The sequence below is a fragment of the Mauremys mutica genome, chromosome 14 (assembly GCF_020497125.1).
Source record: "Mauremys mutica isolate MM-2020 ecotype Southern chromosome 14, ASM2049712v1, whole genome shotgun sequence".
Taxonomy (NCBI): Eukaryota; Metazoa; Chordata; order Testudines; family Geoemydidae; genus Mauremys; species Mauremys mutica.
The window spans coordinates 43,178,390-43,205,136 of NC_059085.1; the positions used below are offsets into that span (position 1 = coordinate 43,178,390).

General features: G+C 48.4%; 2 protein-coding genes and 2 non-coding genes across 4 annotated transcripts in view; all 4 read left to right on the forward strand.

The window, feature by feature from the left end:
* The window catches only part of SPG7 (SPG7 matrix AAA peptidase subunit, paraplegin), a gene marked incomplete at its 5' end in the record, with an annotated part of 51,094 nt that extends 42,343 nt beyond the window's left edge, over positions 1–8,751 (forward strand). The window contains 3 exons of the mRNA XM_044987272.1: positions 1,422–1,585; positions 3,933–4,010; positions 7,007–8,751. Coding sequence (XP_044843207.1) covers positions 1,422–1,585; positions 3,933–4,010; positions 7,007–7,216 — 452 coding nt within the window. The remainder of the gene's footprint in view (positions 1–1,421; positions 1,586–3,932; positions 4,011–7,006) is intronic.
* Positions 8,752–11,460: 2,709 nt separating this feature from the next.
* RPL13 (ribosomal protein L13) lies at positions 11,461–20,273 on the forward strand. The gene is made up of 6 exons (XM_044987273.1): positions 11,461–11,588; positions 12,180–12,297; positions 12,802–12,943; positions 16,254–16,427; positions 18,632–18,688; positions 20,071–20,273. Exons 2-6 carry the CDS (start codon positions 12,194–12,196, stop codon positions 20,227–20,229), a joined length of 636 nt encoding a protein of 211 aa, XP_044843208.1. The 5' UTR covers positions 11,461–11,588; positions 12,180–12,193; the 3' UTR covers positions 20,230–20,273.
* LOC123349672 lies at positions 12,532–12,616 on the forward strand. The gene has a single exon (XR_006573616.1). It is a non-coding gene; the product is annotated as a small nucleolar RNA MBII-202 (small nucleolar RNA).
* Positions 16,112–16,196, forward strand: LOC123349673. Its single transcript, XR_006573617.1, has one exon. It is a non-coding gene; the product is annotated as a small nucleolar RNA MBII-202 (small nucleolar RNA).
* Positions 20,274–26,747: the final 6,474 nt, after the last annotated feature.

Consider the following 26,747-nt stretch of genomic DNA (forward strand, 5'->3'; position numbering starts at 1 on the left):
TTAATCGTTGAAATCCAAGTGGAGGGGGTGGTTTTCAGAAGTGTACAGCATTGGCCTAACTCTGTTCACAATGAAGCCAAGAGTGAAAATTCTATATAAGAATGGCCAGACTGGGTCAGACCAAAGGTCCATCCAGCCCAGTGTCCTGTCTTCCAACAGTGGCCAATGCCAGGTGCCCCAGAGGGAATGAACAGAATAGGCGATCATCAGGTGATCCATCCCCTGTTGCCCATTCCCAGCTTCTGGCAAATTGACCTGGATGGCAGGGCCGCCCGGGGGGGGGCAAGAGGGGCAATTTGCCCCAGGCCCCGAGCCCCACGGGGGCCCCCACCAGAGTTTTTCGGGGCCCCTGGAGCGGGGTCCCTCACTCGCTCCGGGGTGCCCGGCAAACTCTTGTGCGGTCGGGCGCAGGAGCTTCTGCCGCTCCCGGTCTTCGCCGGCGGGGGGACCTTCCGCTCCGGGGCGGAAGGACCCCCCGCTGGCGAATTACCGCCGAAGACGGAGCGGGACCCGCCGCCGAAGTTCAGTCTGGTCTTCGGCGGTAATTCGGCGGCGGGGGGCCCTTCCGTTCCGGGACCCGCCGCCGAAGTGCCCCGAAGACCCGCGGCGGGGGGCCCCCCTCCGCCGAATTACCGCCAAAGACCGGGCTGCACTTTGGCGGCGGGTCCCGCTTCAGCGGTAATTTGGCGGCGGGGGGTCTTCGGGGCACTTCGGCGGTGGGTCCAGGAACGGAAGGGCCCCCCGCCGCCGAAGACCCCGGGCCCCCGGAATCCTCTGGGCGGCCCTGCTGGATGGGAGCAGAGCTAGACCGTCGCTGAGCAGTCTCAAAATCCCCATCTTGAAGCATTATGCTATGTGCCACGAACTTCAGTGTTCTCTCTCTAGTCTCTGAAGTAGTTTACAGGCTGTTTAGAAAACCTGATCCTAGGTCTTTGCTTACCTGTTTCCTGGTGGTGATCTGAGCAGCAGATGTATCTGCAGACTGGGGAGTAGGGTGAAATATTGAATGAGTTTTTTGATCATGGGTTTGTCCTCATCAGTGTGTAGGTCATCTTTTCCTAACTGACATGCCGGCCTGCTGGCTTAGGCTTATTCCTAGAGGCTCTGGCTGCAGCATGCTGTAGCAATGAGGGGCCTAGAGCCTCCTTCTTTTAACAAATGGGGTGAAATACTGTGTTTTCAAACTCTGAAGGAGGAGTGAGGGGAGATTGTGCATTGTAGGAGCTGTCAGTAGAATGCGTGACAGTTTGTCCTGGGTTAGTTAGCAAGGTCAGTGGTTGGGGTGGGCTGTTCAGCTACACAGATCTTGCAGCTCTGAACTCCTGACTTGCAGAGTGGGTTGTGTGCTGAAGGTGCTCCAGTTGCTACACCTGTCAGCTCTGTGATCCCATGCTGAGTTCCTGTCTCCCTGTCTCTCTCAGGAGCAGAGGATGACCTGAGGAAAGTGACCAAGATAGCCTATTCGATGGTGAAGCAGTATGGAATGGTGCCCAGCATTGGGCATCTTTCTTTCCCAGAGTTGGAGCGCACGCCCGGGGTAGGTCGGCGCCCCTTCAGCCAGGGCCTTCAGCAAATGATGGACCATGTAAGTCTCTTTGTCCTGTCAGCTTCCCTTTTGTTCTTTTCTTCTCTCACTTCATTTAAAAAACCGAATTGCAAATAAAACTGGCAGCCCACTATTTTGTGTTCACTGGCCATTTAGAAGTAAATGCCTCGAAACCAGCACAGGTTTGTTCTGTGTCACCTTGGTAGGAACGTTCACTGAGTCCTAACAGGCAGAATCATGTGAAGCTGCAACTTCTGCACCAGTGATGCTGCTGATTTGAACCTCAGTTAGTTGCCATAAAATAGGTTGCAGTGTATAAAGACGTAATCTCTGCAGAGAGCTGCAGTCATGATTTCAGCGTGACCGGAGCTGACGAGATGGGGCAGAATGGGGGACAGGGTGTGACTGTAGCTAACTTTTTTGAGGGTGGAGTGGGAAACAAAATAAGGATGGGGTGATTGTGGGATTGAGAGTAGATGCCTGGATAGGAAAAGACACTGTGATTATTTGAGCGTATCCATCCCCTTCACGTTCATGCTACTCCTGAGGGCATTCTGTGCCAAAACAGTAAAAATTCTGTGCACAATATTTTAAAATTCTGCAAATTTGATTTGTCAAGTAAGTGTGGAAACTCCAGCATGACATTGGGGCACACAGGCCACTGGCTACACAGAGGTGGGAGGTCACTGTGCAGCTCCTCCCCAGGACACAGACTCAGTGATGATGCTGCACCCAACCCTGGCACAGCACAAGGACCGGGCCTGCCCCAGAAACACCCCACGGTGCTGCCCCTCCGTGCCAGGTGCAGACAGGCTCAGCAATGCAGGATCCAAGTGCTGAGGGGCTTAGTTTGGGGGGATCCAGATGTGGGTTGTGAGGGTTCTGTGTGGGGCAATCTGGGTGCGGGTGGCTCAGTGGGGGATCTGGGTGCGGGGGGGGGCTATCTGGATGCACAGGGGCTTGTTGGGGGGTTCTGGATGCAATGGGACTCTGCAGGGGAGTCCAGGTGAAGGTAGTTGGGGCTCAGTGAGGGGGGGGGTGTCTAGGTTTGGGAGGGATAGAGCTTGGCAGTGGAGTCTGGGTGTGGGGGGCTTAGTGAGGAGTTCCAGATGCTGGGGGAGTGGGACTCAGTGGGTGGGGATCCATGTGCAGCTGGTTGGGGGCTCAGTAGGGTCGGGATTCAGGTGTGGGGGGCTTGTTGGGGTGGTCCAGGTGCAGGGGGAGTGGGGCTTGGGGGGGGTTCTGGGTGTGGGGGGGCTCAGCGGGAGGGTCTGGGTATGAGGGGGTCTGGATGCATGAGGGTTGGGGGGAGTAGCTTCCTGTACAGGGATCCTTTCCCCTGCAGCTGAGGAGCAATGGGTGCAGGAAGCTGGGGGAGGGGGAAGTTTGCAGAGCTTCCTGCATCTGGGGGAGAAATCTGGGGGTGGGTCTGACACAGCCCCAGATGCCATGCAGGAGAAGAGGAAGTCCCATCCTCCTCAGCCTAGCTGGGACTAGCAGCTGAGCCCAGCGCCGAGTAAGAGCCACCAACAGGGTCTTCTCCAGTCCTGCCCCCTGCCCCACTGTGATTTACCTCTCTGCCGGCTGCCCTGGGCTCCCAAAACATACTTCTGGGGAGGGTCGTATGGCTGCTCTTGTGGCTTCCCTTTGCTTCCTGGTTAGAAAGTTGTTTTTTCTGCGGGAAGCAAAGAAATCAGTGGGAGACATAAATTCTGTGCATATGCAGTGGTGCAGAATTCCCCCAGGAGTAACAATTTGCAATAAACAATACTGTGTGGTGTCTGGATTGTGAAAAGATACATAGCTAAAAATCTCAAGAATAGAATTTTTGTTTCTTTGGTTTCTAGATTTCTTGGACACCCTGAAGGAGGAAGAGAGCAGGTGTTTGTATTAGGGCGGGTTGAAAACTTCCAAGTGAAACTGTTTTTAAACAGAAAATGGGGTGTTCTCACAAAACATTGCATTTTGTCAGTGTCTGCCTTCTCCAGACAGTGCCAACTCATGAGAAACCAAACACTTGAAAACTGAAATGTGTTGATTCAGAAATGCTACCATGGTGCATTATGGGAATTACAGTTCAGCTACCTCCTTCTCTATGGCCAGGTTTCCCAGCTGGACTGCATCTCCCATGATGCCCCACAACTAGGGACTCACCTGCTGTGCTGTGGCAGTTCATCAAGAGAGTAGACTAGTTTTTGGCAGAAAATCTTTGATTCTTTGGTTAAAAAAAAAAAAAGAGAAAACCAAACTTTTCCATAGGGACAGGACTTTCTGACCAGCTGCTGTTTGTAAATCATGTCTCTAGGCACAGCTCATCATTTATATGAACATAGTGTTCATTCATCTTTGTCTGTCCATTATCATTATTTCTCACTTCTCTTCCCAGGAAGCAAAAGTGCTGGTGGCTCAAGCATATAGGCACACAGAGAAACTCTTACTGGACAACCGGGACAAACTGCAAACGGTACGGACTTCATTAGTGCTTCTGGCATCATTGCAGTGTCCTGGGGAGTGGTGGTGGTACTTTCAGGAAGCAGTGTTTCTGTGCTTATCTTCCAGCTTTGAGAAGTCATGTGTGGTCTGGTGCATTTCCAGATTGCAGGAAGCAAAGGAAAAAGAGACTTTGAGCTGCATATCTGGTCAGCCATTGGATTAGGACTTGGCATGCATGTGTGTTTGCAGTGGGAACTTTCTTTAGTGGTGAATGATCTGAGTCTCTAGACATTAACTGGTGGTGTTCAGGGACTCACTGCTCGGTAAGAGAGGTGCTCTCTGTGGAGAGGCTTGATGGGGGTAGTTGAAGGTTAGACTCTAGCACAGAACTGCAGTTCCTTTATGTTTACTTCCATGGTGACTTTCTGATCCTGGGATGCCAAATATGGGACTGAGGTGTAATTTACACCACTGCAAGGAGAATAGATATTGGCCTTGCCCGGAGGAGTCTGCCATGTCAGAAACAGCATGTCTGCCAGAGTCAAAAAGCAAGTGCTGCCTTTACCACTGCAGCTGGGGACCAGTCTACAGGAAATCTACATGGGGATTGAAGTGGACAGTATCTGAGGGGAGGAATAACGGGCCGTGGAGCCTTTTACCTCCATGTCACCAGTGTGAATGAGCTGATAGTCTCAGTTCACATTGTTAAGCTACCGCTGCAAGTGTTACAGGGCTGGCTGCAGCTCTGCCCCCTCAGGGGTCAGGTTGTGGGCCTTTACCTATCCTGGGATGGAATGTCACAATTCTCCCACTCTTGGAGCAGGGCCTGGGCTATCATACCGTGTGTATCAACTGTGCTCACCCATTGGCCCAACGGAGTATGGACACCTTTGAGTCTTCCTTTAGGGAATCTGTGACCAGTGAGAGATAATGACCAGCCAGCCTGCTTCAACCACAGTATTGTTCGCTTTAACAGTGGGAACAGACCATTTAAAGAAAAAGGACTTGAATACAACTGTCTACACACACATCTGTCTTACCTAACTGCTGACATATCCATTGGTAATGTGGGCAGTCCTGTCACTTTCACACACCTGAATGGACCTGGAGAATGAACTTTCCTCCCAGGCCTAGAGAATTTCTGTCCAATGGGCAGTGAGGAAAACGTGTGTTGCCGTTGTCTAGACTGTACCTATCCTATGGAGGCCATTGACTGTTAACCTGGCACCTTTCACAAGTGTTCACACAAGTGCAAAGTCACGTAAGTGTATGGAATAGAGGGGCAGACCTTTCTACCTCTGCTCCTTGGACCTCATTCAGCTAAAGTGATTCTCCTGGTCACTTCTCCAGGCCAAGCAGCTAGAGATCACCTGCTTAACTTATACCCCAGCAGCTGTAGATTGCTGAGCTTAGGGGAACAGAGCATCAAGTCGTACTCTGCTGTGAGAGTGCCCCTGTCCCCAAAGCTCTCCTGGCTGTTTCTCAGTCTTTGTAGCAGGTGCCAGCTGCGCAAAAAGTTGCATATTGCCCCCCCAAAACTACAGATAGACGAGATCTACACTAGGTATGTCATAAATAAACAGATCAGGGTTAACAAGCTCAGTAACCTGAGAAACACCTGACCAGAGGACCAATCAAGGGACAGGATAATTTCAAATCTCTGTGGAGGGAAGCCTTTGTCTGTGTTCCTTGTTTGCTCTGTGTTCTCTCTTTGGATTTAAGAGAGGCCAGACATGTCTCCAAGTTCTCCTGGAGTAGTTCCTACTATCCAATAGTGAGTATTAATTAGAAAAGCGGATTAGTCTTATAATTTGATTTCTACATTTGCAATTGTGTGTTTTGCTATAGAATTTCTTTAATTCTGTACTGTTATTGCTTTTACTGAGAAAGAAAGGAGGGGGGATTCTCTCCAGAGATTGATAAGTTTAGACCCTGTGTATTGTTCCATCTTGGTATTACAGAGACAGTTTACTTTTTTTTTGTTCTTTTAATAAATTCTTTTCTTTTCTTTGGACTTGGTTAATTCCTTCTCTTGTGGAAATTCAGGGGAAGGGGAGGGGGGAAGAGTGAGTTCCTCCTGGGCTTGAATCAAGAAGTTTGAATCAAGGTATCTCTCCTAGGAGAAGGGAGGGGGGAGGAAGCAGGGGACAATGGTTTACTTCTCCTGGGTGTAAGAACTCCATGGATTTGGGGCTCTTGGGATCCCCAAGGATTTTGGGGAAGGACTGTGTCCCAATACACGTACATTATTGGGTGGTGGCAGCTTTTACCAGATCTAAACTAGGATTTTAGTTTAGGGGAGTCCATGCAGGTCCCCATCTTGGAACCCAACAGCTCTAAGTGGGGGTGAGACCTATGACAAGGTACTTCTGCTGGCATAGCTATGTTGGTCAAGGTGTGAAGCCAGCAGAAGCCCCTAGCGTAGATGCGGCTATAGCAGCAAAGCTGCACTTTTACTGATACAACTTGTAAGGGGTTGTCTTACTAACCAGTACAGAACAAGCTTTGCTGATGTAGCTGTGACCACACTAGGAGCACTTTGCCGGTATAACATATTGGTATTTCTATACCAGTAAAGTAGCACATCTTGCTTTGGCTGCATCTTTGTCCAAATACACCTCTACCCCGATATAACACTGTCCTCGGGAGCCAAAAAATCTTACCGCGTTATAGGTGAAACCGTGTTATATCAAACTTGCTTTGATCTGCCGGAGTGCGCAGCCCTGCCCCCACCCCCACCCCCACCCCCCAAGCACTGCTTTACCGTGTTATATCCAAATTCATGTTATATCGGGGGAGAGGTGTATATACCTTGATATTGTTTGCTGCATACAGTCATGGACAAACATCTTCTCTTCTGTTTTAGCTGACCTCCTGGGGAGGATAGCGGCATGTCCTGGAGATTCTTCACCCCAAGCACTAGCTGCCATGTCAGCATGCTCTCCTTCATGCCTTGCCAGAGCTGCCACTAACTTTTCTGAACTCAGTGTATGTACACTCACCTTCTGCCCTGTCTGCTCTTTCTAGCTGGCGAATACCCTCCTGGAGAAGGAAGTGATAAACTATGAGGACATGGAAGCCCTGATTGGGCTGCCTCCTCACGGGCCAAAGAAAATGATCGTTCCTCAGAGCTGGCTTGAAGCAGAGAGAGACAAACAAGACACAGGTGATGAAGAACCACCCCAGCAACCCCAGACCCGGGAAGAGGAGGAGGAACCCAGTTTAAGACCAGTATGAAACCCATTCCTAATCCGGAATGGGAGAGGAGGGCTTTGGAGGCTTCCTTCCAGCACCATACCTGAGTCCTTCCCCTTTCAGCTGCAGGGTCAAAGGCACTGAGAGACCAGAGCAGGGAATCTTTGTGGTGTCAATATCCTGCCCCAACGTCTGGGTGTCTCAGAGGGAGGCTGTCTTCAGGGAGGGATTCTGCAGCTGGTTATCTCTGGGGTTGGGGATTCCTGATGCAAGCACAGATATAGTTGGTCATGTAAGGCAGAAAGGGGTAATACATGGGTTCAGAATTAATTTAAATGCTAAAATCTCTTTTGAGCTCAGCACAGTGTAAACGCTCAGCATCTGTGCTGTGACATGGGTGTGCGCTGCCATTCCTTCCCACACCACAGCTTCAGAAGTGTCTCTCTGTCGGGCACAATCATGGAGTCCACTCGGAAGGGCTCAAGGCAGTTTAAGACACAGTAGTTTCTACATGACTTGTCTGTACCCTTTGATTATCTCTGCTCAGAGTTTAAAAATATACTGACTGAGAGAACAAGGTTCACTGGAGTAAAATGGTCTTTACGCATTGTTATATCGACCATATTAATAAATGCAGGAGGATGGGGCATTCTAACATGTTCATGAGACCTGTTATGACAAGTACACAGTTCTACAGATTTAGGGGCTTCCTCTGCCGGTTGATCTCTCTGATAGTTCTGTGCATGTCTCTATGGGGATGTTTTGGTTGGTTTGGGGTTATCAGTTCGTGGATTATCAACACTTTTTTTGAGTTATCAGTTTGTGTGCAGGTACTGGCCAACCCACATGTCTAAAATCCAGTCTAGGATCTACTTTTACATCAGAAGCCCATTTTCCAGATCAGGACTCTGAACAAAGTGCATTGAGAGGCTGAGTCTAGATGTGCTGTTTCTTTTCTCAGTAGGAACTTGAGAAGCACCTTTCAGTAAAGACTCTGGGATGGAAGCCCGTGTGTTCATTTGCATTGATTTCTACAGGGGCCTTTGGACTGAACTCCTTTACTTGTGTTCAGACCTTTAAGTCCTCTGCAGAAGAACCTTGTTGTGGCATGATCATTCTCACTCCACAATGAGAGCATCTGAAATATCTGTGCATTGATGTCTGGAGTATTTTGCTGGCTGGCTGTATAATGTGCCCTTTTCTCTTACTGAGGATTATTCCATGAGGATTATTGTCTGTGTCCCTAAAAGGCCCCAGTCCAGATGCTCCCCCCACCCCACTTTCTTCTGTAGGGGACTAAGAGGTCTGAACACAACTGAAGGACTTCAGTCTACAGCCCCCTGTAGAAATCAGTGCAAATGAGCACGCCTCACATTATTGCCATCAGACTTCCATTTGTGGAGAACTAGACAAGACTTTTGAGGCAGCGGATGTTGTGTTGTTCAGATGAAAGGGATCAGGGCTGGCTCCAGGGTTTTTGCCGCCCCAAGCAGCGAAAGGGAGAAGGGGGGGAAAAAAGGCCACGATTGGCGGCAGCTCCACCGCGCCGCTTTCTTCTTCAGCGGCAATTCAGTGGCAGGTCCTTCCCTCCGAGAGGGACCGAGGGACCCATTGCCGAATTGCCGCCGAAGAGCCCGACGTGCCGCCCCTTCCCCTTGGCCGCCCCAAGCACCTGCTTGCTCGGCTAGTGCCTGGAGCCGGCCCTGGAATGGATGCAGTTATCCAAGGCATTCTTACCCACCATCACTTATCTGATGCAGAGCCTCCTTCTGTCTCAGGACTCCCAACCTCTGCTGGGTTTAGGAGTAAGGCTGGGTCCTGAAAATTGACCTGCCTGGTCTCTCTAGGCTACTGTAGGGCAGTGCCACCTGCCTGACCCACTGGTTGTACGAGTTCTAATGCCAGCTCAGTGTTGGCACAGCATTCTGTAGTAGTTTTTACTTGTTAATCTTATGGTTTTTCTTCTAGTCTGGGACTTGATATTTCCATTGCTTTTTCCCTTTTTTTCTTTTTAACATGATGGGCTTCCCCTTTATTCTTTGAACTCTAGAATTTCACCTGCTATAGAAACTGTATTCACTTCTCAACCTTTTAAAAATTGTCTCAAATATGTTCTGGGCCTGTTAGCATGCATACTTGGAATCTGGTAGCACTGCTGTTAACTGTAGTGTGAATACAAATGTAATGCAATTGGTTTGGGACTTTTCTTAATAAACAGCAGGCTCCTGTGTTTACAGTATCCTTACCAGTCTGATCATTTTGAAAGACCTGCCTGTGCAACCTGCAGCATCTAGTGGTGCTTTGTCATTCCATATTCTGGCACAGGATTGACTTTTAACTGATCAGACAAACGGAGGTATCCACATGCAGAAAAGTGCTTTGTGGAGCAGATGTTGCAGCATGGCTGGGTCACTGGCTGTGACAAGCGAAACCTGCGTTAGAGACCACGACAAATCTTTATCATCTGACCACAAAATGCATCAGTCATCAAATGAACTGTAAAGCAGAAGTGATGGGAGACTCCATGAAGTCACTGCTTGTGTCAGCTCAACAAGTGCACCTGCTTCCCCCAGACCTTTTCCCCTCATTGTGTCTTGTACGGAGAGAGTGCCTTACAAGCTTAGAATCTTAGTTTTGCTCTGCTTTCATGTGCATTGAAGCCAGCCCCATTTGCCGGTCACCGGGATCCTCTGCAATGAGGGCAGGAAGCTGCTCAAGAGCTGCTGTTTCTTGCTCCTACTCCTTGGGGAAGCATCAGGCCTCATCCCAAAGCCCGCACTTGAGTCCGTGCGGGAGCTGACTGATGGTAAGAAATGCCAGTTAAGGTGGACAGCAGGTAGCACATCAGCAGTCTTGTGGGACAGCTCTGTTCATGCTAAGTGTAACACCCTGTGGGAGTTTGGGTCAAGGCAGATGTAGTCTGGCTGTGTTCTAAATGCTGTGAAAGTGGCCATAGCCACCTTGGAAAGAATGTGTCGTGTGAATGTCTGAAAAATTGTCCTCCAAGCACTTGCAGTCCCCTATGGGCGGTGGTACGAGACTTATGAGGGCCCCTCTCCTTCCTCACTTGACTTGAAAGAGAACTCTGGTCTGAGAAGAAGCAGCCATTAAAACATGGGGCAACACTGGGTATAGGAAGTAGTTTGAGAAGGGGCTGGGAGGAGCAGGGTAAGCCAAAGCAGGTCTAATGTGCAGGATCTAGACATGAGTCCATACCAAAACAGTGCCACAGGCAAGAGCAGGCAACTGCCATTCTGGAGGAGAAATGTACACCTCTATAGGAATTATTCATCCATGTATATGTGACCAGGCATATATGCAATTTGGGGGTCGATGGAATGCATACATGGAGTAGGAACAGCATAGTTACACTCTGGGCAGCTGTAATTTTATGTCACCATTTTACATGCAAGTATGTGTGGTAATAGAAGTGCAAGTTACCTCTAGGCCAAGGCTACTGAGGTATTGGGCAGTCCGGGGCTCAGGCCATTAGATCAGGCTACTCTCTCTAGGGCTGCAGGGCTCTCGGGAGGCTGCATACACAGGGATGTATTCAGTTCTGGAATCTAAAATAAATAATGTAGGGGACATGGATGTGGCTCGAATACTTCAAAGTAGCTTGTAAATTAATTGGACTAATGTTTGTGTTGCACTCCAAAGGTGTAGCTCACCATGTAAATGCTAAGCATTATTGCTAGATTATTTTTTAAGATCATGGGCTTGATTTACAGCAAACTAAATAAGAACTTGCTGCTGCAAATAGCTTTTATATGTGCTACACCAACAGGACAGTTCCTGACTGGGATAATCAGTTTCACAACATAATTATTTTTGAATCCTCACGAAAGTTCAGTCTAGGTTGCGATTGTTCCTCTTTGCTGTTTGTGTATCTTATTTAAGAGACTTTGTTTTACTGTGGGGGGTGGGTATGGAATTTGAGGGATTAGTGTACATGGTCTAGAAATTAGGACCAAGATTTTAAAAAATAAAGTGAATCTTGTATATGGTTGTAGGCTGACTGGTCTGTAATTCCCTGGTTGTCTTTGTTCCCCATTTTAAAGCTAGGAATTGTTTGCACTTCTCCAGTCCTCTGAGACCTCACCCATCTCCCATGAACTGTCATGGATGAGCAACTTTAGCGCTTCCTCGATGCAGCCAGCTGCCTTTCCCTAGCCCACCTGGGGCAGGTAACGGCGCTCATGGGTTTTTCATACGCGGCCGCTTTAAAACGGGCGCCATCTTTGTAAAGGGCAGAGGGCCTTTGAGGAGATAAGCGCTGAAGCTCGCTGGGCGGGTTTCCCGCTTTCCTTTATTCTTATTGGTCAGTAACTAGTTCAGTTTCCGCTAGGCCTGATATCCCAGCGTGCCCTGCGTCACTCCCTCCTTTTCCGGTCGGCCATTTCCCCCCGTGGAGGTAGGTTTGAGCGGAGGCCGGGCCCTGCAGGGTTATCCGTCTCCATCCGCCGCCTGGGCGGCCCAACGCAGGGGGCCGCTCCCCGGCGGGCTTGGGCCGCGGCCTGGGGGCCGCTCCCCGGCGGACGGGGCCGGGCAGGTGCCGCGCTTGGGCCGTGGCCTGGGGGCCGCTCCCCGGCGGGCAGGGGCCGCGCTTGGGCCGTGGCCTGGGGGCCGCTCCCCGGCGGACGGGGCCGGGCAGGTGCCGGGCCTGGGGGCCGCTCCCCGGCGGACGGGGCCGGGCATTCGCCTCAGTCGTTCCCAGGCTGGCGCCCCGCGCGGGGCTGCCGAGCCTCAGCCCTCGGGGTCAGGGGTTCGTGTCTGGGGGGCTGTGCGGTCTGGCCGAGCCGCGCTGGGCTGCTGGGAGCTGGTTCCACCCGCTGTTGCAGGCCGGCCTGGCCGGGCCTCTCTTGCGGCCGCCGCTTCCCCAGCTCGTGGGGTGCTGCTGCCCAGGGCTGGGCCCTCGCCTCGCTCTACTATTGAGGGCTGCTTTCTGTAACCCCAGCCTGCCGCGAATTGCAGCTGTCATTAAACGTGCGCCTTGTGTCTGCAGGGATATAAGCAATCATGGCACCCAGTCGAAATGGCATGATCTTGAAACCCCATTTCCACAAAGATTGGCAGAGACGAGTTGCCACGTGGTTTAACCAGCCTGCTAGGAAGATCCGCAGGTGAGATGCTAAGGACAGCTGGCTGCATGTGTCACTGAGACCAGTGTCTGGTGAGATGCGGGGGGTTGAGTGCCTCTACCTGCCTTGTGACATCGAGATCACTTGCTTGGGAATTTTGCCCCCGTGTCTCCTGTGGCATGTTGTGGTGGTTAGAGAGTGATTAAAAGTTACCGTGATTGTAAACACAGAGGCCAGTAAAACAGTTTAATGCCTTTAATTAGGTCTACAGTCAAATGATGAAAATTCTCCGGAATCTCTGCACAACATTGATGATTTGTTTGAACCCTTTTTTAGCTGATGACTGTAGCTTACCATGAGCGCATGTAGTCTGGCCTTGTTAACATCAGTTACTAGAGGACACATTCCTTACCTCAGCAAGTTTGATGTACCCTTGTGTTTCTCTGGGAGGGTCCCCCTGGGCATTTAGAAGATTGTCAGTGTAGAAGTTATGTATCTTATACAAACATCCTTTTGTTGACTGCTGTGATATTTCTTTTTGACCAGGAGGAAGGCCCGTCAGGCAAAGGCTCGGCGCATTGCTCCACGCCCAGTGTCAGGGCCAATCCGACCCATTGTGAGGTGTCCCACTGTTAGGTACCACACAAAAGTTCGTGCTGGCAGAGGATTCAGCTTGGAAGAGCTGCGAGTGAGTATAACTGGTTGGTTAGCGTCTCCTAGTAGAGTGTGCTCACATGCATCAGATAAATTCTATAAATCTCTCCAGGTTTGGGTGGGTGCAGAGTAAAGTATCCAACTGTAATTTGGTGTTTCAACTCAATTTTTTGTTTTTGAATGGGTGAAATGAACTCCGTGATATATTTCCCTGTCTTGCGTGGCCTGGTTAGTCTGTCAGTAATTAGTGTAAGATGTAAGCAGCTGAGAGTGGTTGGTAAATGGATATCTGTTTAAACTGGCTGTGCATGTGGCCGTTTTGGAATTTTCTAGGGCTATGTCTTCGTGGCAGCGCTTTAACATGGCTGTGTAATTGCAGCACCCCCACAAGGGGAGTAGCTACCAGCGCTGGTGCACTATCTACACCAGGGGTGGCAAACTTTTTGGCCTGATGGGCCACATCGGGTTTCAGAAATTGTGAGGAGGGCAAGTTAGGGGAGGCAGTGCTCTGCAGCTGCACTGCCCCAGAAGCTTGATGCTCACAGCATTAAGAGGGAGGGGCCTGGGCCTAGCCTCCTGGGCCAGGAGCTCAGGGGCTGGGGAGAACGGTCCCACGGGCTGTAGTTTGCCCACCTCTGGTCTACACTGGTGCTTTACAGCACTGAAATTTGCAGTCCTCAGTGGAGTGTTTTTTCACACCCCTTAGTGAGAAATTTGCAGCGCTGTAAAGTGGCAGTGTAGACAAGGCCTAGATAACACAACATTATTATTCAGAGTACAGGATGGTGGTTGCTATAGGTGTGTAATTGCTGTAAATACAGAAAATGGACAATATGTGTAGGATAAATATGAAAGTAGAGAATTAGTTAGCTTAAGTTTGGTTAAGAAAATATATATATGTTGTAACAAAAGGCTCTGATTAGCAATTAGAAGGAAGGCCTTGAAAATAAGTTATAAGGCCAGAAGGAATGAAGTAGGGCGGATGCAGGGGGCTGGACTAGATGACATCTTGAGGTCCCTTCCAGTTCTGTGATTCTATGTCTGGTTCAAAGAATAACAAATGAGGTAAAAGAGCTAAAAAGGAGGCCTCTGACCCTTGGGGGTGACTGCAGATGGTTTTAAATAAGACCAAGAGAATCTGCCTTAAAATGAGCCAACATGGCCCTTGCCAACCCACACACCAGTAAAGCATGTGTGAATCCAGGGGCAATGGCAAAGCTGTTGGCAGCAAGGAGAGGAGGAAAGGCCTTGGGAAGAGAGGAGTTTGTAGATCTTCATCCAGGTAGGACTGGAAATAAGGGTGAACTGTCTGAAATTGGTTAACTGAAGTCAGTACTTGGCAATGACATCACTTGTTTGAAGAGTATAAAAAAGTTCATTGCCAATACCTGCCTGGCCACGCTAGAGCCGACCAATATGGGTCTAAGCACGCTGAGTTTAACCTGTTTGTAAGTATCTTGATCAAATGTTTTGTTACAGTTTGGATGTAGTAAATTATTTATGCATGTTTAGAGTAATTGTATCACTTTGGATTTAATAAAGGTATTTATGGTTACGTTAGTGTTTGGTGGCTTCCCGTATTCATATTAATTTCAGGCATTCCAATAGTATGGGAATGAGATGTGTAGGCAGCAGCAAACATGAACACAAGCTTGTTTTGAAAATGAAAGAGAGATGGTCAACTTGCCAGTTGAACAAAATTCCAGGGTTTTAAACCACTCAACTTCAGGTGAGAGGAGGGAGGGAGGGAGTGTTATGGTAATGCAGCCTTATGGGACAACAAAATCAAATGTCTACAGGACTGTTCAGCACTAAGAAATAGTTTGCTTCCTTTAAGAACATAAGAACATAAGAGAGGCCATAACGGGTCAGACCAAAGGTCCATCTAGCCCAGTATCTGTCTACCGACAGTGGCCAATGCCAGGTGCCCCAGAGGGAGTGAACCTAACAGGCAATGATCAAGTAATCTCTCTCCTGCCATCCATCTCCATCCTCTGACGAACAGAGGCTAGGGACACCATTCTTACCCATCCTGGCTAATAGCCATTTATGGACTTAGCCACCATGAATTTATCCAGTCCCCTTTTAAACATTGTTATAGTCCTACCCTTTACAACCTCCTCAGGTAAGGAGTTCCACAAGTTGACTGTGCGCTGCGTGAAGAAGAACTTCCTTTTATTTGTTTTAAACCTGCTGCCTATTAATTTCATTCGGTGACCCCCTAGTTCTTGTATTATGGGAATAAGTAAATAACTTTTCCTTATCCACTTTCTCAACATCACTCATGATTTTATATACCTCTATCATGTCCCCCCCTTAGTCTTCTCTTTTCCAAACTGAGGAGTCCTAGCCTCTTTAATCTTTCCTCGTATGGGACCCTCTCTAAACCCCTAATCATTTTAGTTGCTCTTTTCTGAACCTTTTCTAGTGCTAGAATATCTTTTTTGCGGTGAGGAGACCACATCTGTACACAGTATTCGAGATGTGGGCGTACCATGGATTTATATAAGGGCAATAATATATTCTCAGTCTTATTCTCTATCCCCTTTTTAATGATTCCTAACATCCTGTTTGCTTTTTTGACCGCCTCTGCACACTGCGTGGACATCTTCAGAGAACTATCCACGATGACGCCAAGATCTTTTTCCTGACTCGTTGTAGCTAAATTAGCCCCCATCATGTTGTATGTATAGTTGGGGTTATTTTTTCCAATGTGCATTACTTTACATTTATCCACATTAAATTTAATTTGCAGGTATTTTTGGTTCTCTGGTATTTTTTTAATGGCTCATGATGTAAGTGATACCTGATAAAGCATTGATTTAAACCTTCCTAGTATAGCCAGCTTCACAAGTCAGGTTGGCATATGTGATTTAAATGGCTCAGTTGCTTGTTTCAGTTGGAATTGCACATTGCAGTGTAATGTATAATTATATAAGGACCCTTGCTTATTTCAGTAGGTGAAAGTGGTGTCCCCCATTCTTTTCCCTGTGGCCTCAGATTTTGCGCCCTCCTTTTGCTATTTGAAGGAGTGTTGACCTCAGACTTGAAAGCTGCATAACATGTAATAAGTTTGTGTTGTCTTATATTTGAGTCTAATCTTTTTTGGAGATGCCTTATCTGTTGCTGTCCAACATCTGGGCATAGCACAATTCATATTTCTTAATCACCACTCCTGCTTCTGATGGGCCTTACAGTCAAATGATGACACTTTCTCCGGAATCTCTGTAGTCTCTGTGATGACTGTATTGAACCCTTTTCCAGCTGATGACTGTAGTGGCTTCACTCAGTAGCACAATGGCATAACAGTCACTTGAAGGTTGACATTAACTCTTGCTTTACAGATGGCTGGCATCAATAAAAGGGTTGCCCGGACTATTGGGATCTCTGTGGATCCCAGACGACGCAACAAGTCTACAGAATCCCTGCAGGCCAACGTGCAAAGACTGAAGGAGTATCGCTCCAAACTTATCCTCTTCCCAAGGAAGCCCTCTGCACCCAAGAAGGGAGACAGCTCTGTAAGTACATTGGGTTCTGGAAGCTTTTAGAGGCTCAGTGGTGCTGAGGGTTGGTTATGGCTGATCCTCTAATGTTCTACTGTAAAGTGTTGTTTACTTAGACACATCTCCTAATGTAATGCCCCTGCACGGGAGGGCTCTTCCACTGGCAAAGGGTTGATAGAGCAGCCCTAGTCTGCCTTCAGGTATATCTGACGGCGGGGTGAGCTTGGGTGTTGGCCAGGGTACGTGCTATAACATGTACCAGCTCTGTTGTGCTGGGAGCTGGGCCTGGAGTGTGGAGCGTGCAGTGATGATTTAAAGCCACATTGTTGGGGGGAAGCTGCCCTGAATCAAAGCCATGATAGATTTAGCAACTCTCTCACCATGTCTGATTTTTGCCTAAGCAGTTGAAATTTAGTAAAAGCAGTTGATGAGTTAGGGTGGATAACAAGCCACAGTTTCCGGAGTATTTGTCTCGCTATGTAAATAATTACAAAAGAGAGCAATGAGAAAAAATGAAGGGACAGAGAGGTTTTATCAGCTGAGTAGCCTACAGAGGTGGTGAGTTGGTCAATTTTAGGGGAGTTCCACCTATCAACCTGTAAATCTTAATACAGAGAAAACACTTGTATCGGCTAAGATTCTGAAATGAGGTGCATTTCCGTGGATTTCCATTTATTTCTTTGCTCCAGCTATGTAGGCTCTGTTTCCAATGAGGAGGTATATGTAATGAAATGAAAGATTTGAAGAAGGGGATTTCTAGGCAACATCCATAGACTCTTATGTGCTCTAGGCTTTTTACCTGTATTTAAACATGCTTCTTGCTTAAATGTTTCTAACATGGCATAGTCTGCCAGCAGGAATTGGGTCAAAGTATGTTAAAACTTTTTCAAACTGGTCAGTGAGCTTTTCTCTGCCTGCATTTATACTGGCTGGCTAAACTATATTAAATGTGGCTTTGTTGGAACTTTTTGTCAGGTTAACATTTTCCCTAAGCCCATTGTAGACAGCCCTGGAAAACATCCCTTTGAACCTTGTTTGGGACTGCTGGAGGTGTGGATGTGAAGAAGCTGAAGTAGAAACTACTTTATATGCAGACTAAAAGTTTCCCTTTTTCTCCAGCAAGGTCTTCTGTAACAAGGGTTTCCTTGGGGGCAATTTGTTCTGACTTTCCTGGAGTGCCATATGAATATCACTGATAACTGGTACAACTAGAACCTAAAATAGTGTAGTCCCGTGTGTTCATATCCTAGACTGGTTAGCAAGGCAGATCTAGTTGTGAATGTTTAGCACCAGCACAGCTTTAAAATGGTACAATGAACTTGAAATATAGCCAGTTTCAGAGTGAGATAAAAATCGTTAAACGTATTATCTCCTCCCAAGGGTCTCTTTCTTAATTCTTGTGCCTTCTGTTGCCACATTTTAAAATGTTTATTTTCCCTGTTGTTTTGCGTGACAAACAAATAGAGGCAGCTGAATGCTATTTGAATATACAAAGTAAACTGCAAAGTAACTTTTCTCTGTCTGATATGGGAGCCAGAGACGTTACTGGAAACAATAGTAAACTTGAAATTTTTTCAGGTTGGTTTAACTTTTTTAAAGTTGGTGTTGTGCACTTGAATCAGAGTTTTACATTCTTGGTTCCTGTTTTTGGTGTGGCCAGGAGAGGCAGTTTGGTGGTGGAGTAATGGTGATGCATCAGCACCTTGTCACACCCTCAGGATGACTTTGCTTCCTTCCAGCTTTCTTAACTGAGCATAATTAATAGGTCACACTCCCCAGTGCATTTGCAAATTCTGGGTTCAGTTGAATTTCTCTTAAAAACAAGTCTGCTTTAGGCTGGCCCCTTCAAAATACTAGCACGTCCTCTGTTGGAGTGGGAAATAGCACACTTCTCCACTTGTGTGTTTCCAAGACTTTCCATAGTGTGTGTGTGAGTATAGATAGGGCCCTCTCTTCAGTCTGAAATATGGGCCAGAATTCCTGAGGTCCAAACCATGGAACTTTTTCTGTTAAACATGTACTGCTAGATTCTCCAGTCAGATCACCAAGCTGGGGGCTTGCACACAGGCCTAAGTTTTAGTTAATATATGAAACTGAAGAGCTAATGTTTTGCTCCAGACGGTACGTTCCCTAACCCAGGCAGCTCCCACAGGCCTGCCACCAAAGGAGTCAGCTTGTCTGGCTGAACTCAGTAATCACTTGTTTCCTCTGTTACACAGCCAGAAGAACTCAAGATGGCAACTCAGCTCTCTGGCCCTGTTATGCCAATCAGGAACGTAAGTGAACCTGCAAATCATGTGCTTTGTTTGATTGTTCGGAAGTTAGATGCTTCTGTGATGTATCACTAAATACTAGAGAGAACCGACTCGACAGAAATGGGTTTTTTCAGTGCTGCATTGTGACACTGCAGTTAAGTTTCACTGTCTGTATATACTGCAGCAGTTACCTTGAGACAAAAGAACAAGAGCTTGTTAAAATTGACCTCATATTTCTCTAGTACAGTGGTTCTTAACCGGGGGTGCACGCACGCACCCCCTGGGGGTGCAAGATGCCCTTTCTGGGGGCGTGAGACATGCCAAAATTTTTTAAAAGGTAAATCATCGAAAACAAATTAAGCATAGGCACCCAAGTACAACTACGTTGTTTCATCAAACCTATGTATTTATTAACATTATACATTTTTTAACCATTACTGTAATATACAAACAAAAAATATATCTAGGGTTAAAGAACTGACCTACTTCAATGATTTTTGATAAGGAGTGCGAGAATGTATTTTGAGAACCAAAGGAGTGCAGGCTGCAGTAAAGTTTAAGAACCACTGCTCTAGTAAAATACTGTTGTTGTGGGGGTTTGGGTTGTTTTTTTTTAAATCTCAATATTTTACTGTGAGTGTGTAACTTTAGCAGGGTCTCTGGAGTTTTTGCCATTGCGTAATGAGATGCACAGAGCTGACTGCTTTAAGCTGCACTAAAGTTTTGCCAGTGCAAATAACTGAAACCTTGAGTCTTTTAACCAACTGTTGGTTAAATCGGAGCTCCCTTGAGGGAGCCGAAGGGCAAGTTCATGGGCAGTGGTTTTCTGGGGATAGACTAATGGATGCAGTTTCAGCTCTGAGAATTTGTTCTGAAATGGAGGGTTCTGCCTGCAGCAACTCAGAACTGAGGGTGGAAGGTTAGCAGCTGTCCGTGCACAGCCCTGTGCTTTGGTAATTTAGTCTTCAGTGACCCAGGGCTGGTCGCTCTTATACTAAGTATAACATGACAAGCTGTTCACTTGTTCGTTCACTGCAGTTTGTTCTAGAACCATTGCTACTTTTGAAGGGTTATATTTGATGCTTGGTGGTGGTAATCCATGAATGAGTGTAAACTGACTGTGAGGTAAATCTCAATCTACCCTACGGTGGTTATTCTTGGAGTTTCTTCCCTCATCTCATCAGTGGTGTGAGCTGAGAAATACAGAAGCTGAATAAAATGAGGTACCTGATTGAATAGTGTTGCAGGCATGGCTTCCTGCTTTGATAAAGCACCCCTGCCAGTCACCGGGTCCTGTTGCTAGTAGAAATCTGTACCAGGAAGTAACTCTTCTAAACATTGAATAGACCAGAGGATTCCAGAGAAGATAGTTACACAGTCTATCTGGCTCTTGTTTCTGCTAGGTTTACAAAAAGGAAAAGGCCCGTGTTATCTCTGAGGATGAGAAGAACTTCAAAGCCTTTGCCAGCCTGCGTATGGCCCGGGCAAATGCCCGTCTCTTTGGAATCCGTGCTAAACGAGCCAAGGAAGCTGCAGAGCAGGATGTGGAGAAGAAGAAATGAACTGTTCTCCCTCGAACTGTCAATAAAAGAATATAGAAATGTAACCTGGTGTGGTGTCGTCTTAGGCCAGATGCAAAGGGATCCGGAATAAAGGAAGGTGATACTTCTGACACGAAGTCTATACTCAGCAGTGTTTGTTAGTTTGTTCAGCTGCATTCTAGCCGTGTGTTGTATAAAAGTAAATTGAACTGTAGTCTCAACTGGTTTGCTCACTGCTTCTTCTGAGATGAGCAGGCACTAGGCTCCTGGCATTGTGGGTGGCAGGTACTCATTCAGTCTGGGTGGAGTTGCCTTAGGTTTAAACAGTTATGTTTTCCCCTCCACTTGCTGTTTAATCATAGCTGCTTTGAGGGAAACCGGAGGAGGTGGATCTTTAATCAGTAGCCAGACACAGCCCTGCATTGCTCCTCTCTTCTTAAGGAGCAGCCTGCTCGCTTTTGCCTATAAGAAACAGGACTGAAATTTCCAGTGTGTGGAGGACTTGGCTGAATCAAGTTGTAAAAGAGTACTGAATTTGATACAGTCCTAAACTACCACTGGGGGGCGCCTGTCTTCGTGCAGCACTAACTACATGGTTTTTTTTTCCCTGACAAACCAGTCTAATACCCTGTAAAACTGCTGTGCAGGTTTCCTTAGTAGTGCCTGGGCTTTCCAAAAGGAATTGGTAGAATGTAGGATGCCAATCTCAGCTGTGGTATGTATGGTGTCTTTAGTAGCAGGGTACCCCCTCTGGATTCTTACTAGTAAATAGGGATTCTGATTTCCTTTGCTTCTCTGGCATCCCCTCTGTAGGCTATTTGAACTAGGTCCCTGGGTATCTTGTTCAGAGTAGCGCCGTAGCTTCTGGGAGGCACAAAGTACTACCCAGCCTGTTGAATTTGGAACGAAGAAACAGCAAGAGAAATAGAACTCTCTCCGCCCCCCAAAACAATTACAAACTTGCTTTTTACCTGCTCACCATAATAGCTGTTTTGTTACTGCTTGTTCCATGCTCGCTTAGTCTCCCATGTATTTGAGCTTGACTCTTCTTAAACAACACACATTTTCCCCTCTGTATAAGAATGAGCAGGACATACAGGGACCAGTTAACCTTACCTGCACTGGTGTGTTCTGTGTAATGTGCATTGTGAAGCACAATCCATTCCAGAGCTCTACTGCCTTGACCCAGCCAGCCCTTCGTCTCCGAGCATGGAGAAAATGCAGCAGCTGTAGCGTAACGCTGTGTTCTCCATCTGGGAGAAGCAGATAACTCCTCTCACAACCAGATCTTGTTTGTCATCTCTAAGCAATGACTTGTCTTTCACAGCTAATATTTTCTCTTCCGGTGTGTGGGGTTGCCCAACTTCCTGCCACTAACAATACATGAGGCTTTTCTATGAAAGAGGTGGAACCCTAGGCTATTTCTTTCTCTCATAGCCCCGTATTTCACATGGTTTGGTGTTGGGGAGAAGAGACCAGTCCAGCCATTCCTAAAGGGGAAAAAGCCGTAATTTTAAGGTATTGCCACTAAATAGCTAAATGCCTTCTCTGAAATAGTTGTCAGTATTTCACTGTGCGAATGAGCTGCCATCTCACTGCTGCATCCCATTGTGAAAAGGACAGTGCTAAGTAGTTAATGGAGGAGAGAAGCTGGAACCTAATCCATTCAAAGAAAGGCTTAGTTGCTAGAACTTGTAAAAACTTCTGAGGGGATTGGAGGGTTATTTGTACAGTGCCAAAGGTGTGCATGGTACCACAGAGTCCTGGAAGAAACTGTTTCCTGCGGAGCTTGCAGTTGAGAATAATGGGTTACGTGAATGAAAAGGGCAGAGGAATGAAGAGAAGTGTTTTGGGGAGAGCCCGTTTTTCATTCAGTCAGATTTTAATGTGATTTTGTTGTATTACTGGCTCTCCTGAATGGGTCGGACTTAACTGAGCTGCCCATATTGTGGCCTTGTCTACACTACGGAGTTTTGTTGACAAGTCAGCTGAAATGCTTCTCCCAGCAATGTAACTCCCGTGCTATGCCAACATCATAAAACCACCTCACCAAGAGGTGTAGGGCTTATGTGGGTGTAGTTAGGGTGATGCACTACTTATGTGGACACGCTGTTTCTTACATCAGCTGTTGGCTGACATTCTTGTCAATTTCACACTGCTGGAGCTGTGAAATTGACAAGAAATCCAGCTTCCCAGCTGGCCTGCTGCCCAGTCTCCACTCCAAGCTGGGCTTCCATCCAGGCTTGGGCTGCCACCCGGGCTCTACTCCCTCCTTGGAGCCCTGCTGCCCCCTGGGTTCCCAGCTCTCCACTGGGAGCACGGCAGCTGACTGGACTCCGAACACAGATCTCTCCACCAGAGGTAAGACAGTCCAGGCAGCTGCCTCCTCGCTCCCTGCTCAGTCCTCCACACTGCCCCTCTTTAGTTGTTGGGAGCACTCCTGGTGAGGACGCCCACCACCAACAGAAGGAGGCTAGTGTGGACATCAGCCACTGGAGGAATTAATGAGGTGGCTGTAAGTCAACCTAGCATAGGTCAACTTATCTTTGTAGTGTAAACATAACCTGTGTTATAGAAAGAAACAAAAGGTGCTTTGAGACAACCAGTGGCTCGTATATGCACAGGGAACAAGGATCCACCACTGAAATGCAACCAACCCTGGGATGGAATGTGACAACTATCTAACTGCTCCCGACAGAGGCAGGCCATAAATATCCTAACCAATGGAATATGCAGGCAAAACTAAAGCCATAATTATCCCGATTGGAAAGTGGCCAAGACATAAGCTAGAAAAACTCAGAAGTCTGTTTAATAAATGTTCATGTACCTAAGGAAATTGTACATGTCTCCTGCGGTCATGGTGGGAGGTGCTCATCTCGTGTTATAAGCCCTCTGTCAGGCCTAGTGCCGGCTTCCAGTTTATACGGGGGGGTTTAACAGGCCAGATTTTAAATATTTGTTACTTTAGCCATAAAAGTCAGTAAATGAATAGGCACCTTAGAGTGCAGTTTCTTTCAAATGACAAGGTGCAGTTACTCTCTGTTGCCAGTTGGTGGAGCAAAAACCTCAGTTTAGATTTTCCACTATTACCATTTTTAAAGGTGGCTGTCCTGGGAAGTGTCTTCACCATTTTTCCTACCCAACCAGTGTGCTGAGGGCTGTGGCTCAGGGGTCTGAGCCTTGGCCTTGAAAATATTAAACTCCCCAGATGCGTCGGGTCAATCCTAGCAGGGTCTGTTTGGCACTTCCTCCTCCATAGGTTGAGTTCCATGCACTTTGCTCAGGAAGTGGGAATGTCTTTCATATAAAACTTTAGCAAATGGGATCCAACCCACTTTCAGTAGATGGTGAGGCTTGCGTTGGTGTGTGTGGCTAAACCTCCGCTCAATCCCACCAGTTTGCTGTGCGCCAGGCTGGCTTGTGCTCTCCACCCCAGATGTGGCTGCATTGCAAAGTTCGATATTTTGAATGTTAAAGCGCAGTTGGAATGGGGGATGGGCAGTCTGATCAGTGAGGCTGCCTCTCAGGGCCTCTATTCTGTGAAACAAACAGTGCTGGAGGCTGCATGGTTTGAAATCCCTTCAGAGACCAGCAGGTGTTGTGAGCAGTTTTCATTAAAGAACTGAAATTCTATCCGGTCCATGTGAATGAGCATTTCAAGAGTTTTCCCCAGTCTTGTCAGTTACTGACTCTGCTGTTAGGTGCTCTGTCCGGACCCTCTGGCCACCTGCTCTGACCTGCAGATGGTCAGGGCACGCTTGGAGGCTTTTACAGAGGTTGTTCCTGTATGGTCTGTGAAGCAGAGCTAGATAATTACGATTGTGTAGCGCGCTCAGCTAGGCAAGGGTGCCTCTGAATCAGGCAGGTTCATCTTGCTGGCTGAAGGAACACTAATGTGCCTGCTTCCATGCAAATCTGGGATGAGCAGCTGCTATCTTGTTTTTGTTCAAGGCAACCTTCCAGTACTAATAGAACTGCAAAGTATGTGAGGACTTCAGAGCCCTTCGCAAATGGGCCCTGACTGCGCCTGGCAGGAGGCAGGTGGGGGAAAGGGGCAAAGAAGGTAAGAAACACACCTAAGCTCTTGTAGCATGTCAGCAGCAGCGCCGGCAGTAGAACCTAGGTGGAGAGTCCCCATCATGTGCCTTATTTAACCATCTTCCCCTGTGCTTGGGCTGCCGCGTAGGCCCTGCGGCAGAGCCGGGAGGACCACGGGCCCCTCCGCTGCATTCCCCCGGGTAGGCGACTGAAGGCAGGGGGGTGGGGGTGGGGTCTGGGTTCCATCCACCCTCCATTAGCCAAGGAAGGCTGCTGTGATAGTGGAGCTGAGGGAAGACGCTGGGGAAGTTCTGCGTTTGAAGACCAAACCTTTACCCTGATGATGTTCCACTTCAGCTCCCAGGGCAATGTCAACAGTGGATCTGTGGCCCTGCAGGAGCTGCAGGTGGGAGGCTGCGCTGGCTGGCTCACCGTGGGCTTACACAGCCTTGTCACACGACACTTGCTGGCAGGCTGCACGAGGAACAAGCTGCCTGCCCAGCAAGGGGGGGAGTTGGGTACGTCGGGACCAGGGGCTTTCTGCAGGGAGCTCCATGGCTGGAGAGGACCCAATCACCCGTGTCACTTAGGCAGAGAAGCTGGAGCAATCTGGGTCCGGAGCCGTGGGCGAGGCTGCAGCTGGGCTGCCAGAAAACACCATTTGCACTTCCCAGTCTCCGTACATGACAGGAAATTAATTGAAGCTTTTCAGCTGTTGCTAACTGTGTGTTCTGCTTTTCAGGAGGCGCTTGGCTCGCTGTCACGTACTATCTGATTAGCTGGCTTCAGAGCCTTCGGATTGTCAATCTGGGCTTCTGGAAACTGATTTGAAGAGGAAAATGTCTCCGGGTGCAGCGAGCGCTCCTTGCTTCCCCCGTGATACGTGGGAGGTGTGTGGTCTGGCCCGGACGGCCTCCCACGCCTTCCCCGCTGCAGCTACGGGCCTGGCTGACTCAGCCAAGTCACACCAGGGCAGGTTTGAAATCGACGCACCCTCCTGTAAGGGCTTGTGTGGTCACCGTCCTCTTTCCCCTTCTGGTATCTGGGCTCTTGGGTTCCTCTCCCCGCAGGCAGGGTTTACATTTCATAGCCCTGACTCCCACACTGCTCTCCCCTCCCAAGTCCCTGGGCAGTTTGGTTCTTTCCTTTGCTGTTTGTTGCCACCTTGGAAGCACAGAGTGGGGCTTCGGTGCAGATCCTCAAAGGTCTTTTGACTTCTAACTGCCACTGAAATGAATAGGAGTTTGGTACCTGGAGGATCTGGGTCTTTGTACCTAGACTCCCTAGTCAAAAAAACCCTCTGAGCATCGTGGGCTGGGCTGCACCCAGCGGCAAGTCCCTGCTTGGAGACTCGTGTGCTCCCCTGAGATCGACAGAGATCTGGGCACCGCTGGGAACGCCCTGCTGATGCCTTGTGCTCTTTGCACAGCAGCTGGGGGACGGGCCCTGCTGGCAGACAAGTGTTCGTGGGACTGAGCTCCGACCCATCCCCGCCGCCTTTGTTCTGGTCCCTTGCAAACGGGGAACTCCCTGCCCCTTTGAACATGGCTCCCTGGAAATGGAGCCAGGTGGTGTCCAGCTTGTGGGAAAGGAGCCCGTGGATGTGACTTGGATGGTAACTGTGCAGCTGCAGGGGGCAAGTGCCGCTTTAGGCAGCCTTGTTCCAATCCCTGGGCACCACCCTGAACTTTGGGGAATTTGCCCTGCCATAAATTCAACATTTTGCTGCAGAAAAGTCTTTCTAGGCCCAGAGTGTGCTGGGCTGAGCAGGCTGAGATGACGGTATTCTGCCTTCCCAGGAACCCCCCAAAATGGGACTCTGCTCCCAAGGAGGCATTTTCCCTGGACGCCCTCTGCAGAGGGATAAACCTGCTAAAGAACCCATCAGACCACGTAGAACAACTGATGGGGCGGATGCTCCACCTGTCTGCCAGGGAGCTGGGAGCCCCCTGGCCAGCTCCTCGGTGCGATCTCTGCAGGAGCTGCTGTTCCCACTGGTGCCGGCTGCTTGCTTGGGCGTCTAGCAGAGCCATGCAGTGGGAGCAGGGACCTGCGGCCTCCTGCTAAGCCCTCGTCCTGTGATGCTCAGCACCTCTGCGTGTCCCGGCTGAGGCTGTCTGCTGTAAGCTCTGTGACGAGGTGTTTCTGGCAGGACCCAACTGAGAGTGCCAATTCAGGACCAATTGCTCAAACAGGGCAGTCACAGCCCTAGGCTGGGGTTTTTCCACCCCCTAAGGCACCAAACCAACCAGACAAAGAGGACTTTGGTTTCACCCCACTGGCTAACCACAAGTCACACAAGCAATTTCCTTAGACACTCCAGTCTCCCAGTATCACCACCAGTGCCACTCGTCCTGGGGATGAATGGTTATGAAAACCAACACCCCAATAAAAGAAAAAGGTTCTCTCGATCCCAAAGGACCAAGCCCCAGACCCAGGTCAATATACACATCAGATCTTACCCACAAATCACGCTGTTGCCAATCCTTTAAAATCTAAAG

Excerpts from the sequence above, each read along its gene's own strand:
- RPL13 (XM_044987273.1), top strand. The coding sequence starts at position 12,194 with ATGGCACCCAGTCGAAATGGCATGATCTTGAAACCCCATTTCCACAAA. Across the intron at positions 12,944-16,253 it reads TCAGCTTGGAAGAGCTGCGA|ATGGCTGGCATCAATAAAAG; the intron begins GTGAGTATAACT and ends CTTGCTTTACAG. Across the intron at positions 18,689-20,070 it reads CTGTTATGCCAATCAGGAAC|GTTTACAAAAAGGAAAAGGC; the intron begins GTAAGTGAACCT and ends TGTTTCTGCTAG.